Source organism: Scyliorhinus canicula, chromosome 12, assembly GCF_902713615.1.
Source record: "Scyliorhinus canicula chromosome 12, sScyCan1.1, whole genome shotgun sequence".
Classification (NCBI taxonomy): Eukaryota; Metazoa; Chordata; class Chondrichthyes; order Carcharhiniformes; family Scyliorhinidae; genus Scyliorhinus; species Scyliorhinus canicula.
The window spans coordinates 107,550,590-107,567,506 of record NC_052157.1 but is presented as its reverse complement, the minus strand read 5'-3'; the positions used below and the strand labels follow the sequence as shown (position 1 = coordinate 107,567,506).

The following is a 16,917-nucleotide window of genomic DNA, read 5'->3' as shown; positions in this document are numbered from 1 at the left end:
ACATTTATGGGGTGTAGGAACGTGACATTTAGCCCCTCAAGCCTGATCTGCCAGATTTGTGACCTAACTCCCGCCGGCGATTCTGGGGTCGGAGAATCCTGCCCCATCTATCTGCCTCTTCCCCATATGCCTTAATAGCTTTAAATAAAACAGAGATGAGAAATGTCTGATCAGATTGATGCTGGAGCAATTCTTATTTGTGAAAGACTCTCAAATCTCCCCGTGTAGAATTGTTTCCTAATTTCATTCGGCTTGAGGTTTTGGAATCCCACTGATCAGTCATTTCACCCGTTAACCGTTTACTATAGACAGACTGTCTGTCTCTTTGCATTGAAGCCAACTTGCCTAAGCCTCGAACCTTTAGAGCTGTTTCACCTTCTCCTGTTCAAACACTGATCATATTATGATCACCATTTGATAAATAATTATAGTTCATTAGCTGTTAACTAAATCTGGCTCATTACCATTTCTAATGTAAAACTAAACTGGACATCCTCAAGGCATTTACTTTCTTATGGGCTTGTCTGTCAATCCCAATCTATATGAAAGTTAAAATGCATCCCAAACCTTTCTGCCTTTGGTATATGTGTGTCCAATCTCTGCATTTATTAAATCTACCATTTCACAGCTGCTAATAGGGACCTATAAACAACTCCCACTGCAGACTTCAATCCTTTTTCTGATTTCTTAATTGTACAATAAACCCATAATTTTCCACTCCCTGTGCTATTCCAAAAAGCCAGTAGGTAAAGGATAGAACTGGAACCAATCTTGACTCACTTTTATATACATTTGCAATGTACAAGCAGGCACCACCTAACCTCCTCTCTCCTCTTTCCCCCCCCCCCCCCCCCCCCCTTGGAAAGGAGTGCCACTAACTCACAGCGGAACCCCAAAACTTTAAATAAAATTTAACAAGTCATATTAAAGCAACATTACCAGGAGTGAAACATTCCAGTCTCCCCTGTACCCATTCATCAGAGAATGGGTGTATGGGGTTTCGAGTAAATTTTCAGTTAATGCCTACATTTATACACAATATACATTTAGCACAACCTGGTTATCTCTTCATTGTGTACACTCTTATCAAAAAATTAGTTGCTAAGGCTACTTTGACTATTTTCCTGTCTTTCCTGCAAACATTATTACCTGGTAATTCAGTCGTGTCTCGGTAATGTTTATCATGTTATAACCTTCATGTTGAATTTGCGCCTGCAATTTATTCAACGTGTTCCTTTTATATGTGCATTTGTAAGGGCAGCACGGTGGCACAGTGGTTAGCATTGCTGCCTACGGCGTTGAGGACCTGGGTTTGAATCCCGGCCCTGGGTCACTGTCCGTGTGGAGTTTGCACATTCTCCCTGTGTCTGCGTGGGTTTCACCCCCACAACCCAAAGATAGGTAGATTGGCCCCTTAATTGGAAGAAATAATTGGGTAATCTAAATTTAAAAAAAAAATATGTGCATTTGTATAAAGAATTGTTATTTTGTCCGAACACCCTTGCTTGTTCTTCTCACGTATATCCTTCTCCTGAATTAATTACTTTACATCTTCAGAGAAGATCCAATGCAAATTTTGCAATGAAAAACAATGAATCCCCATGTTTCGGGATTGATCCACCTTTTTCCATCATTTATTTTGTTTCCCTCTTTTCAGTCTATTCAATCTCTGTTTTTTGCTATTTCTACTTGTGCATGAAAACAAAATATCTTAATTTGGCATTTAAAATGTCACCGAGGCAGACATGGCGGTGATTTAAAAGACGCCTTGACATTTTGGTTTCAAACATAGTGGCCCTGCAGCTCACTGGGGCTGACCTTTGTTTACTGCTCTCCTCTGAACTCCTTCTGTCAGCCTGTTCTGGTGAGGAGGCATAAGAGTAAGTTTTACTAGGTGCTGCTGAATGTAGCAGAAGGAAGGGACTGTAAAATGAACTGCCTTTGGCCCAACAAACAGCAATTTGGAAAAACAAGATTGGTATAGACCATGGTCACCTTAGAATCATAGAATCCCTACAGTGTAGAAGGAGGTTGTTCGGCCTATTGAGTGTGCACCGACTCTCAAAGAGTAACCACCAAGTCCACTTCCCGCCCTATCCCAATAACCCCTGAACCCAACGATCTTTGGATAATGATTGGATTTGTTTATTGTCACGTGTACCGAGGTACAGTGAAAAGTATTTTTTTGTGAGCAGCTCAAACAGATCATTTAGTGCTTTAAAATAAAATAAAAAGAAAATACATAATAGGGCAACACAAGGTACACAATGTAAACAAACAGACACCTGCATCGGGTGAAGCATACAGGGGTATAGTATTAATCAGGTCAGTCCATAAGAGGGTCATTTAGGGAGTCTGGTAACAGCAGAGAAGAAGCCGTTTTTGAATCTGTTCATGCATGTTCTCAGAATTTTGATTTCTTGCCCGATGGAAGAGTGAGTAAGCCGGGTAGGAGGGGTCTTTGATTATAATGCCCGCTTTCCCATATGTGGAGTTAATGGATGGGAGGCAGGTTTGTGTGATGAACTGGGCTGTGTTCACGACTCTCTGAAGTTTCTTGCAGTCTTAGACTGAGCAGTTGCCATACCAGGCTATGTTGCAGCCAAGTAGGATGCTTTCTATGGTGCATCTGTAAACGTTGGTAAGTTTGGACACTTAAGGGACAATTTATCATGGCTAATCCACCTAATCTGCACATCCTTTGGACTTTGTTTTTGGACTTTGGACCTTGTTTGCTTTCTTAAAGCAATAGGGACTGATGTGTGTCTGATTTTTCCATGTTGAACCTCCGGAACAGAAGTAGACCACTCAGCCCATCAACTCTGGTTTGCCAGTCACTTAGGTTATAGTTCATATACATCACAAATCCACTGACCTGTCTTTACCCCATATCTCTTGGGTTTTCACTGGGTAGGGTTACTATCAGTCTTGAAACCTCTTGTTCCAACATCCACGTTTTTTGGGGTTTGGGATGGGGTGAGGCAGTGTTAGTTGAAGTGAGGAGAGTGGAGAAGGCATTCCACGTTTCTGTTACCCTTAGTGAAGGTATCCCTGATTTTGTCTTCATGTTGTGTTCTGTGTTATATACAGTTAGTTGTTTAATTATAAGGATGATTTATTAACTAACGTGGTAAAATAACTAACAAACTATAATACAGACGATGGCTACTAAATGAATTCCGTGAATTCTCCTTGAGCTACTCTTTAAGTGCAACCATCCTCTTGTATGACGTGCTACCAACTGGTGGGTGTACAAAGTCACATGGTAGATCTCTATCGTCACCTGCTGGTTGGAGGTCGAACCAATAACTATCTGCATTGATAGGCAATTATATACATGGATGTGTACATGCACGTCACCACGCGTTCTCGTGTATTTGGTTTGCCCTGCCACCGAACAAGGTGTGTCTCTATCTATCTGAGCAACTCCTTTGAACGTATAAGGCATCTTGGTGGCCGGGCCACCCTGCATTTTCTACAGTCAATGGACTACAGGCTGAATGAACCCTACAATCCATTCAACCTTCAGCCCTTAATATCTGAACTTTCTTTTTAAATCCAATTTTAATTTGTCTTCACACATCACTCTATTTTTCTTCCTCACTCTGAAACAAATCTGGCAAAGTCAGAAGAAAGGGCAAGTACTTGTGCTATGAATAAACTTCTTGATTTGAATGCATTTTATACTGTAATAATTGACCAACTCTTGACCACTTTGGTTGTTAGGATAAAGGAATCTGAACCACTGCTCAGGCACACCCTGGTTATTATGTGTCATGTTACCTGAGAAAATGCCCAAACTATATATGGAATTCAAGTCAGATTAAATCCCTTAAAATTGGCTAAAACCAGCATTTGGGTTTAAGGACAATGCTCCTTAATCTGTCTTTCCATAATCACCTATGGTGTTTAGATTAATATGGTTTGTGCACAGTTTGAAGGAGGGTTTGCATTCGAATAAATCAAAGTTCATTCAGGATTGCCCATTGACTGGACACTCGTATGGTGGCACTATCATTGTGGTACCTTGCGTTTAGATGTTGCAAAGAGCAATCTGGTGGTGGTGTCCTAACTAATGTTGCAGTAAAACGTGCTTTGTCAATCTCTCCCACTTGCAGATACTAATATGCAGAGTATAACTGCCAAATTGGCTATTAGTTTAGTAATTAGTGTAACAGGAATCATTTTTTGCAAGATTGCCCTGTCTTTAGCAGAACCGGCATTGTGTGAAACCTGTACGTTGCTTCACTTGAGTGCTCAGTAATCTAATTGAGTATTAAATAGACTAAAAAGATTCTTTGCATGGGCCAGTCCCTGGAGGGGAGAGTTTTCTTGCCCTTCCCAAGATTAGAGCAGAATTGCATTTGTTACTAAGTGAGCTTTGTATTGCTGAACGAGAAAGAGCTTATCTGACCGTTCAGCCTTTAAGCAAAGCAGCTGATCGTCCCAACTCCTGGAGGAGTCGCGGACAATTTGGACTGGATTTGTTTAGTTATTCCCTGAAGGTGTAATGATGGATCACTCTCTTTCCTTTGGTCCCACTGAGCAATGATACCCAGCAATCACTTTTAAGTCGATTGTGAATTGATTTGTTGCTCCAAGAGGATGTGCCAAACCAGATTAGCAGTTGCACTGGTCAACATCCAATTACAATTGAAATCTCGGGTGAAAGTTAGCACAATACTATTGAAATTGATGTATTGTGTGACAGACTCAACTGTGTGCAACTACTTCTACATTTTTAGGAGTATAAAATATCTTCATAACATCAGTGGTTCCTCTACAAGTCTACATAACTCATTCTGATGAGCAAAACATGTAGCCTCTTTGCATCTTAGAGGATATCATTGTCTCACTATTTTGATTTATTCTAACAACTTGTGCAATTAGACACCCCGGCTCTCTCTTTTTGAGAGTTGTAAAGGTTACCAAGGGGAACCACACTGGGTCATCATAAATGGTGTGCCCACAACAGGCAGATGAACCACTCGCCTCAAGCAGGCGGTGTCCATGAGTTTAAGCAAATTGGGGTCCTGATGGATTGAATTTTAACTAGGCCGGAGTCTGAATGGCTTGGTTCATAGGCACGCGACCCTTGGGGCCAGGAGGAACAAATGTGATCTTTCAAACTCCATAAAGAAAGTTGGCTTTCCCTGTCCAGGATTCTTTCCCCCAGCTCCCAAGAGACTCTTGTTGAACGGCCTCCAGTGACATCATTCAAGTGAATGTTCCCATAGCGCCGGCCCAACATTCCTCTCCTGCCTGTCAGCCAGCCACTATTTTCTGCCCATTCTGAGCAGGCATCTGACCAGTGTGACACATGGACGTGGCTCAGGATTGACCTTTGGGCTGAAGCATAGTCTAGCAAATGCATCTGAAGTTGCCCCAGGCCCCATTCCCCTCAAATCCATTCAGGATTAAAATTGAGCCAATCGTGCTAGCTAAACAGTAGAACATGGTAGTGAGTTTATTGATATTGCCAGTAGGCTTATTTGGAATAGTTGGACCACCTATGGTATAATGAGCTGGCTGCTGCACTGTTGTATAAAGGCAAGAGCTTTCCCCCCCTTGTTCTGCTAAGAAAGATGTTGCTTTGATACTTTAGGTTAACAGAGACGTGCTGTTAAGTATATAGGCTCTGCTTATTTGATGTTTAATTTGTGAAGATGGCCAATAGGTGGTCAGTTCAAACACCCAAGTGTTTTGAGAATTTAGTTTTCCGCAGTTAGCTCCTGTTAAGCAGATTCAATGGTCATTTTCAAAAGGAAATTGCATATTTTTCCATTTTGGTGTTTGTCAGGACCATGGAGAAAGTCGGGGGGGTCGAATTAACAGGACAGCTCTTACAATGAGCTGGCATGGGCACAGTGAGCTGAATGGCCACCTCCTGTTCTGTATGATTCTAACTACAGCCAACACTGAAGACCTTCCAGCCGCAAATAATCACCCTTCGGTCATTCAACTCAAAATGTCCTTTATAGACTCCAGTCAAGCGTCAAAATTCCCATTTGTCCAGCACAGCTAGGCAAGGCTTGAGGAAGGTTCACATCGTGCTTTGCTAAAATGTTTGTGTTAGTGTTCTGAAATGGGTAAGATGACAGAATCGGTGTTGGTACATACTGGGTGGCACAGTTGTTAGCACTATTGCTTCACAGCACTAGGTTTGATTCCCAGCTTGGGTCACTGTGCGGAGTCTGCACGCTCTCCTTGTGTCTGCGTGAGTTTCCTCTGGTTTCCGCCCACAAGTCCAGAAAGACGTGCTGTTAAGTAATTTGGTCATTCTGAATTCTTCCTCAGTATACCCGAACAGGCGCCGGTATGTGGCGACTAGGGGATTTTCACAGTAACTTGATTTCAGTGTTCGTGTAAGCCTACTTGTGACAATAAAGATTATTATTATAAATTGTGCTTAGGACGTACCCGATGTGCAACTGTCCTTATTTATGCCTTGCTACCAACTGCTGTAGCCGGATGGCACATGACTGAAGTCTGCCGCCACCTTCTGGTTGGAGGTCGCATTGTTGAGTGTATGCAATATTATTCACAGGCGTCACCACACGGCCCATCACCTGGACTGGATGAACTGTTGCAGGAACAGTTTACATAGGAATATGTGCAGAGCTTTCTAACTTTTTTAATGAAGTGAACCACCTCACCTGACATGTGAGGCAGTACAAAACTATTCTGAAATGATCTCATCCATTTCTCTGGGCTGTCAGATATGATGTAATAATTAATTTACAACTTTTATTTTCTGAAGAAAAATATACCATCCATGTCTCCCTCCCTTTTTTGTGTTTTTGATAGGATATCGTTTTTTATGTGAAGCCAAATATCAAATACCAAGGGTGTGATCCAACGGCCACGCGGCACCTGAAAAGCAGCTTGCCGCGGGGCGCAGCGTGGCTGGTAAAAGCCGTGAGACCCTGCTCCCGGGATCTACTCGGCTGGCAATGCCTCATGCGCGATCTCACGAGACATTGCAATGTAAATCCCGCCCACTGTGGGTGGGATCACGTTTTAGCAAATTTGCACATCAGAGCAAGACAGCTAGTCATTCTAATATGCAGTTTCCCTAGGTAACTGAGGCATTGGTGTCTATCCCCTTCGCCTCGGTGACCTCGGGTGAGCGCCATTCAGCACTGGTACCCACAAACAGGGACCAGACAGAATGGCACTCGTGGTGGTCTCGCAGGGGATCTGAGGCCTTTGGGCAGGGTGGTATCTTGGCATTGCTGGTGCTATCTGTACACCCTGGCACTGCCAGCCTTGTAGCCAGGTGGCACTGCCAGGGTGTGGTGCCAAGGTAGCTTTTTTTTTTTGTGCGCTGCCGATTGGACTGGGGGATGCATTGTCAATAATGGTGCAGTTCACTAAATAAAGGAGTTCAATAGTCTGATTGAATCATCCAGACAAAATGGAGAAGTTCGGAGCAGTTCTCCGACAGGATAACGGTTTGGAGCATCATAATTAAGGTCCAATAGGTCCAAGGCTCTTTGTCCAAGATGGCGCTTGAGCGAGGTGACTCTGCGAGCTTTCCCCAACAGATCAACTTTTTACTTAACTTATGCTCGTTTTAATGTTTTAAAATGTAATTCTAAGACTAACATTACATTGCACACCTTGTGTTGCCCTATTGTGTATTTTCTTTTATTCCATGTACTTAATGATATGTTGAGCTGCTCACAGAAAAATACTTTTCACTGTACCTCGGTACACGTGACGATAAACAAATCCAATCCAATATGATCCATTTTTATTGGGTGTTTTAAAATCCACAAGTGCACACTAATGATTTACAAAATGTTATTTGTTATTCTTGTGATATATCCTGATGAATGCAAGGCAAAAAGCTTCAACGATCTTTTTTTCAGCAGTTCAAATGATTTGCATAATTTGTGAAGTTGTATAGTAGCCTTTTACAACTGTAATTGGCTACAGTTTAATGTAAACCTGTTTTTTCACACCGTAAAGGAGAACTCTCCCAGTTCTATGAATTATTGTAAAGGATTTCTACATTAGTGGAACAGAGAAAAATACAGCACAGAACAGGCCCTTCGGCCCACGATGTTGTGCCGAACTTTTGAACACTACTTGAAGATCATTTCAAAAGGGCTAAAATTTAATGAGCTCCAAATATTTGTTGTGACTTCTCTCTCTTGCCATAATTGGTATTACGTTGCTTTGTGTAATGGACAAGAGAATATTCTTATTCAAGGTTTTACCCAACCTTTATCGAAAGGATATTTTTCAAACTGTATCTCCAATAAACTCGAGCATGCACGCCTAGTGTGGCACAAATGGGATACTATTTTGAAGCAGAAATTTCTACCCTTTAGATACTTTGCATGGAAAGTTTTTTTGAGTTATTTCGAAAGCAAGGAAACAGCACCATAAATCTAGTAGTACACTTTAAAGAGGGATAATATAGCCCCCATGGAGGCCACGGGGTGTGGACCATTTAGTTCCCCATGACCTCCACAGAATAGGAACTTCCCTGATAATGGGGCGGGGCTTCCCCTTTAACTGGGGGAGCCTTCACAGTATGCACACAGGTCGGGAAGGGAGCCTGCTCGGGGAGACGAGTATAGTTAATTAAAGAGTATTGTTTGCTTCCGACTTGTGAATTCGCTTGGATACTACAAGGGGTAATTACACAGTAGTAAATTAATAGGACCAGTTATCAGCAGTATATTATTACTCGGTTCAAAGTTTTAAAGAGGTTCATTTTAGAATTTAAATGGAGTCTCTAGTAAAATCTTTCTATGAAAATTCTGTCTCATAATGTCTCAATGAATGTGGAAATGTCCAGATGGGGACATAAATCATAAAGCTTTGATACGGATAATACCCCCTCCTCCACTTCCTTCGTAGTTGGGGCAGCTTTCTTTGGAGAATTAAGATTGTTTATTATGGTCTAACTGTGTAAATTTGAATCGAGCCTAAAGCACAAGTAGATGAGAATATAACAATTGCTTGTTAAACAGTTGCATGGTCCGCTTGTTAAACAATACATTTTAAAATGTAGACCGATGTGAAGCTTGCTTGGTGACTCAGTCCTGAGTTTAATCTTCACTGACCACTGTGTACATCAAAGATGAAAGGTTCTAAAGTACTAATATCTGTGTTGTATGAATGGAGCTAGGGAAGGAAACAGACTTTAAAAATGGCCCTTCACCCCTGGGCCTTGGGCCAGTTTTGATGTCGGCTCAGAATGATGGGACAAATTTCTCATCGCTGCTATGTTATCTGAACGTAGCACCAAATTGCTGTGCAGGATTGATAAGTGCAGCACGATAGCACAGTGGTTAGCATTGCTGCCTCACAGCGCCAGGGACCTGGATTCAATTCCGGCCATTGGTCACTGTCTGAGTGGAGTTTGTACGTTCTCCCAGTGTCTGTGTGGGTTTCTTCCCACAGTCCAAAGATGTACAGGGTAGGTGGATTGGCCATGTTAAATTGCCCCTTAGTGTCCAGGGATGTGAATGTTAGGTTATAGGGTTGTAGGGATAGGTTATGGGGTTGCAGGGATAGGGTGGGACATAAATCAGTGCAGACTCGATGGGCCGAATGGCCTACTTCTGCACTGTAGGGGATTCTATGGATTTTATCAACAGCAGTTATGGGGAGAGAAAGAAATGACATGTGGCTCATGAGGGGTTAATCAAAGCTGATTGGTTTTTAAGTAAAGATTAGGGGTTGGATTCTCCCGAATTGGGGCGCTGTCCCCACGCTGGTGGAAAAACGCTGGCGAAAAAACGCTGGTGTTGCACTCCTGTTTCCTGCAAAAATAAAAGCCGATTTACCTCCCTTCTGGGGACTAGCAGTGACCTGGGGAGCTTCACGCAGCTTTGGCTGCAGATACGGGCCCCTGCACTTCCGGTTCCAAGTCCGCGCATGTGCCATGGCGGACTCGTACCCCGGACCAGCATCAACAAACAAGGCCACCTCCGATCGGCCACGTACCGCTGCATCGGACCGGCCCGATCGCTTCCCTGGCCGGACTGAGTCACGACCGGCCATACCACATTAGTTCCATGCCGTCGGGAACACAGGTATTTGGGAGCGGAGTATCGCTGGGAGGCCCTCTGGCAATGTTACCCCCCCCCCTTTTTATACAGACAAGGAAAGTGTTTAAAGAAAATGAGAAATGCATTCCATTTCATTGACATTCCTACAATTTTTTCTGATCCATCAACCCATCATTTTCGCACTATTCAAGTATCATGCGTAGGGGCTGGTTTAGCACAGGGCTAAATAGCTGACTTTTAAAGCAGGCAAAGTAGCGCGGGTTCAATACCCGTACCAGCCTCCTCGAACAGGTGCTGGAATGTGGCGACTAGGGGCTTTGCACATTAGCTTCATTTGAAGCCTACTTGTGACAATGAGTGACTTTCATTTCAAGTATGAAAGATTAGGGGAAATATGCAGTAGCAAATTTTACAGTCATTCCTTATAGAATATTAAAATGTTATATTGGGTCTGGTCAAGGATGTTGGATGCCTCGCTGCCTCAGGAAGGCAGGCAACATTATCAGAGACCCCTCCCACCCAGGCATTGCCTTCTTCCAGAACCTTTCATCAGGCAGAAGGTACAGAAGTCTGAAGACGCGCACATCCAGACAGAGGAGCAGCTTCTTCCCCACAGCTACAAGACTCCTCAACGACTCCCTCTTGGACTGATCTATTCCCTATAAGAACGCTATTCACAATGCCCTATGCTGCTCTTGCTCATGTATTTACTTTGGCCCCTTGCTCCACACTGTAACCAACCACTGTTCTGTCGATGTACCATTTGTCAATGTTCCCTGTTGATTATTCTTGTATATACTATGTACGTACTGTGTTCCTCGGCTGCAAAAAAATACTTTTCACTGTACTTCTGTACATGTGACATTAAATCAAAATCAAAATGCTCGAGAGGTGAAAGCCCTGATATTGACGGGATGGTTTGGTACGGCGGGAGAGCAGAGTTTTGGTCAGGAAGTCCACCTTTCCACGGATGCCGTGGAGTTCAACTCTGCCATTTGCAACTTTTCAAACTTATTCCTGGGCCTGATTCCAATTGGGCAGGGCACACTTGGCTCTGCCTGTAAGGAACCTGCAGCTGTTACTGGGAGACAGGTGGTGTAGTGGTAATGTCACTGGACTAATAATCCAGGTGCTCTGGCCAATACATTGGGGACATGGGTTCAAATCCCACCATGGTAGCTGGTGGAATTTAAATTCAATGAATAAATCTAGTGATTATTAAACTATTCTTGTACAGACCAACCTGGTTCAAAGGAATGGCATTGACATTGCTGAATCCCCCCACTATCCTGGGGGTTACAATTGATCATAAACTGAACTGGACTAGCTATATACTGTGGCTATAAGAGCAGGTCAAAGGCTAGGAGTCCTGCAACAATTAACTGGCCATCTGACTCCCCAAAGCTTGTCCATCACCTACAAGTCACAAATGTGATGGCATACTCTCCACTTGCCTGATGAATGCAGCTCCAAAAATACTGAAGCCCGACACCATCCAGGACAAAGCAGCTGGCTTGATTACTACCCCTTACACATTGAAATCACTCCACTACCGATGAACAGTGGCAGCCATGTGTACCATCTACAAGATGCACTGCAGGAACTCACCAGGTTTCCTTAGGCAGCACCTTCCAAACCCGGAACCACTTCCACCAGGACAAGGGCAGCAGATATATGGGAACACCATCTGAAAGTTTCCATCCAAGTCACTCACCATCCTGACTTTGAAATATATCGCCGTTCCTTCACTGTCACTGAGTCAAAACCCTAGAATTCCCTCCTGACAGCACTGTGGGTGCACCTCCTACAGCTCACTATCACCTTCTCGAGGGCAACTAGGATTGGGCAATAAATGCTGGCCAAGCCAGTGCCGCCCACATTCTGCATATGTATTTTACAAATCTTCTGCCATTGCCTGGCCTACTCGTGACTACAGATGCACAGCAATGTAGTTTAATCTTGACTACTCTGGCCTAGCTAGCCACCCAGTTCAAGAGCAATTCGGGATGGCCATGAATATAATATATCTAATTAGGCTCCAGTGCAGTGCCTTAATGTTTTATTACATGATATAAATGCATATTATTATAGTGAGCACATCATCCTCTCACTGGAACTCCACCACCTCCCTTTGGAGACCTCTAGCCAATCTATAATCATCACATATTGTGATAATATGTTCAATAAATTAGTGTCTTTGTCTTAACCCAATATCTGTTCTGGGTTTAATCTTCCCTTCGTTATCCTGTTCAAATAATCTAACCAACCAGTCCGATTCTATTCCAATCCTATTTTAGAGTTCAATTATAGCCTCTCAAAGTCCACGTTTTCTTGATAACCCAATCTCCACAGCATATCCTGAAAGTTCCCTGAAACTCGAGCCCTTGTTGATGGGGAGGTGAGGAAATGAAATGAAAATGAAAATCGCTTATTAGAACATAGAACATAGAACGATACAGCGCAGTACAGGCCCTTCGGCCCTCGATGTTGCACCGACATGGAAAAAAAAAAAAACTAAAGGCCATCTAACCTACACTATGCCCTTATCATCCATATGCTTATCCAATAAATTTTTAAATGCCCTCAATGTTGGCGAGTTCACTACTGTTGCAGGTAGGGCATTCCACGGCCTCACCACTCTTTGCGTAAAAAACCCACCTCTGACCTCTGTCCTATATCTATTACCCCTCAATTTAAGGCTATGTCCCCTCGTGCTAGCCACCTCCATCCGCGGGAGAAGGCTCTCGCTGTCCACCCTATCTAACCCTCTGATCATTTTGTATGCCTCTATTAAGTCACCTCTTAACCTTCTTCTCTCTAACGAAAACAACCTCAAGTCCATAAGCCTTTCCTCATAAGATTTTCCCTCCATACCAGGCAACATCCTGGTAAATCTCCTCTGCACCCGTTCCAAAGCTTCCACGTCCTTCCTATAATGAGGCGACCAGAACTGTACGCAATACTCCAAATGCGGCCGTACCAGAGTTTGGTACAGCTGCATCATGACCTCATGGCTCCGGAACTCAATCCCTCTACCAATAAAGGCCAACACACCATAGGCCTTCTTCACAACCCTATCAACCTGGGTGGCAACTTTCAGGGATCTATGTACATGGACACCGAGATCCCTCTGCTCATCCACACTACCAAGAATTTTACCATTAGCCAAATATTCCGCATTCCTGTTATTCTTTCCAAAGTGAATCACCTCACACTTCTCCACATTAAACTCCATTTGCCACCTCTCAGCCCAGCTCTGCAGCTTATCTATGTCCCTCTGTAACCTGCAACATCCTTCCGCACTGTCTACAACTCCACCGACTTTAGTGTCGTCTGCAAATTTACTCACCCATCCTTCTGCGCCCTCCTCTAGGTCATTTATAAAAATGACAAACAGCAACGGCCCCAGAACAGATCCTTGTGGTACGCCACTCGTAACTGAACTCCATTCTGAACATTTCCCATCAACTACCACTCTCTGTCTTCTTTCAACTAGCCAATTTCTGATCCACATCTCTAAATCACCCTCAATCCCCAGCCTCCGTATTTTCTGCAATAGCGGACCGTGGGGAACCTTATCAAACGCTTTACTGAAATCCATATACACCACATCAACTGCTCTACCCTCGTCTACCTGTTCAGTCACCTTCTCAAAGAACTCGATAAGGTTTGTGAGGCATGACCTACCCTTCACAAAACCATGCTGACTATCCCTAATCATATTATTCCTATCTAGATGATTATAAATCGTATCTTTTATAATCCTCTCCAAGACTTTACCCACCACAGACGTTAGGCTCAGCGGCCTATAGTTACCGGGGTTATCTCTACTCCCCTTCTTGAACAAAGGGACCACATTTGCTATCCTCCAGTCCTCTGGCACTATTCCTGTAGCCAATGATGACCTAAAAATCAAAGCCAAAGGCTCAGCAATCTCTTCCCTGGCTTCCCAGAGAATCCTAGGATAAATCCCATCCGGCCCCGGGGACTTATCTATTTTCACCTTGTCCAGAATTGCCAACACTTCTTCCCTACGCACCTCAATGCCATCTATTCTAATAGCCTGGGTCTCAGCATTCTCCTCCACAATATTATCTTTTTCTTGAGTGAATACTGACGAAAAGTATTCATTTAGTATCTCGCTTATCTCCTCAGCCTCCACACACAACTTCCCACCACTGTCCTTGACTGGCCCTACTCTTACCCTAGTCATTCTTTTATTCCTGACATACCTATAGAAAGCTTTTGGGTTTTCCTTGATCCTACCTGCCAAAGACTTCTCATGTCCCCCTCCTTGCTCGTCTCAGCTCTCTCTTTAGATCCTTCCTCGCTTCCTTGTAACTATCAAGCGCCCCAACTGAAACTTCACGCCTCATCTTCACATAGGCCTCCTTCTTCCTCTTAACAAGAGATTCCACTTCTTTGGTAAACCACGGTTCCCTCGCTCGACCCCTTCCTCCCTGCCTGACTGGTACGTACTTATCAAGAACATGCAATAGCTGTTCCTTGAACAAGCTCCACATATCCAGTGTACCCAACCCTTGCAGCCTACTTCTCCAACCAACACATCCTAAGTCATGTCTAATGGCATCATAATTGCCCTTCCCCCAGCTATAACTCTTGCTCTGCGGGGTATACTTATCCCTTTCCATCACTAACGTAAAGGTCACCGAATTGTGGTCACTGTCTCCAAAGTGTTCACCTACCTCCAGATCTAACACCTGGCCTGGTTCATTACCCAAAACCAAATCCAAAGTGGCCTCACCTCTTGTTGGCCTGTCAACATATTGTGTCAGAAAACCCTCCTGCACACATTGTACAAAGAACGACCCATCCAATGTACTCGAACTATATCTTTTCCAGTCAATATTTGGAAAGTTAAAGTCTCCCATAACAACTACCCTGTTACTTTCGCTCTTTTCCAGAATCATCTTCGCCATCCTTTCCTCTACATCTCTAGAACTATTAGGTGGCCTATAGAAAACTCCCAACAGGGTGACCTCTCCTTTCCTGTTTCTAACCTCAGCCCATACTACCTCGGAAGAAGAGTCCCCATCTTGCATCCTTTCTACCACCGTAATACTGTCCTTGACTAGCAGCGCCACACCTCCCCCTCTTTTGCCCCCTTCTCTGACCTTACTAAAGCACCTAAACCCCGGAACCTGCAACAACCATTCCTGTCCCTGCTCTATCCATGTCTCTGAAATGGCCACAACATCGAAGTCCCAGGTACCTACCCATGCTGCCAGTTCCCCTACCTTATTTCGTATACTCCTGGCATTGAAATAGACACACTTCAAACCACAGACCTGAACACTGCCGCCCTCCTGCGAAGTCAAAACTGTACTCCTGACCTCTCTACTCTCAATCTCTCGCACCCCAAAACTACAATCCAGGTTCCCATGCCCCTGCTGAATTAGTTTAAACCCCCCCAAAGAGTACTAACATTGTACTTATTGTCACGAGTAGGCTTCAATGAAGTCACTGTGAAAAGCCCCTAGTCGCCACATTCCGGCGCCTGTCCGGGGAGGCTGGTACGGGAATCGAACCGTGCTGCTGGCCTGCTTGGTCTGCTTTAAAAGCCAGCGATTTAGCTCAGTGAGCTAAACCAGCCCCACCCAGGAGGGTGCAGACTAGCTCAGTGTTGGGTAAAGGACACAGTGGGATATAGAGACCCATCCAATCTTAGCAGCTGGGCTTCAAAGAACAAAGAAAACTACAGCACAGGAACAGGCCCTTCGGCCCTCCAAGCCTGCACTGACCATGCTGCCTGTCTGAACTAAATCTTCTACACTTCCGGGGTCCGTATCCCTCTATTCCCATCCTATTCATGTATTTGTCAAGATGCCCCTTAAATGTCACTATCGTCCCTGCTTCCACCACCTCCAGCAGCGAGTTCCAGGCACCCACTACCCTCTGTGTATAAAAAAAACCTGGTTGGCAGGCAGGAATCAATAGCAGCAGACTGCACATGAAAGGGGGGGAGGGGGGGAAGAGAGAGAGAGAGGGGGGGGGAGGGGGGGAAGAGAGGGGGGAGGGGGGGAAGAGAGAGAGAGAGGGGGGGGGAGGGGGGGGAAGAGAGAGAGAGAGAGAGGGGGAGAGGGGAAGAGAGAGAGAGGGGGGGAGGGGGGAAGAGAGAGAGGGGGGAAGAGAGAGAGAGGGGAGAGGGGGGAAGAGAGGGAGGGGGGAAGAGAGAGGGAGGGGGGAAGAGAGAGAGAAGGGAGACTGACTTGTCGGGGGTCTAATATGCAATTAAAATCGCTTATTGTCACAAGTAGATTTCAATGAAGTTACTGTGAAATGCCCCTAGTCGCCAAATTCCAGCGCCTGTTCGGGGAGGCTGGTTCGGGAATTGAACCGTGCTGCCGGCCTGCCTTGGTCTGCTTTTAAAAGCTAGCGATTTAGCCCAGTGTGCTATGGGATGTGGAGTGGAAAAGAGCGAGACTGGGGAGGCTGATGCACACTCCTCCTAAACCACAATGAGTTGAAAACACCGAGCCAAATTTTAAAGCTTGTCAGGGTCTCTTCTGACCAGTCTGCCCTTCCCCTGCAGTGAGATTAAAAATGTGTTGAGTTCATTCTGGCTTTTCTTTTAGCGAGAAACTTGCCTAGGGCCTGAATCTCTGCCATAGCAACTGTGGGGGTGGATGAGGAAAGGGATGCAGGCCTTGGTTTTAGATCATAGAATTTACAGTGCAGAAGGAGGCCATTCGGCCCATCGAGTCTGCACCGGCTCTTGGAAAGAGCACCCTACCCAAGGTCAACACCTCCACCCTATCCCCATAACCCAGTAACCCCACCCAGCACTAAGGGCAATTTTGGACACCAAGGGCAATTTATCATGGCCAATCTACCTAACCTGCACATCTTTGGACTGTGGGAGGAA

The 16,917-nt window shown here is 44.6% G+C and overlaps 1 protein-coding gene across 2 annotated transcripts in view; it reads left to right on the top strand.

Moving 5' to 3' along the window:
• Positions 1 to 16,917, top strand: part of LOC119974637 (14-3-3 protein gamma) — a 74,819-nt gene that overhangs the window by 15,224 nt on the left and 42,678 nt on the right. The window contains exon 1 of one of the 2 annotated variants that reach the window (XM_038813702.1): positions 9,924 to 10,055. The exons of the other annotated variant lie outside the window; for it this stretch is intronic. Coding sequence (XP_038669630.1) covers positions 10,038 to 10,055 — 18 coding nt within the window. The 5' untranslated portion in view covers positions 9,924 to 10,037. Of the gene's footprint in view, positions 1 to 9,923; positions 10,056 to 16,917 lie in introns of those variants that run through there. 2 annotated transcript variants of the gene reach the window in all.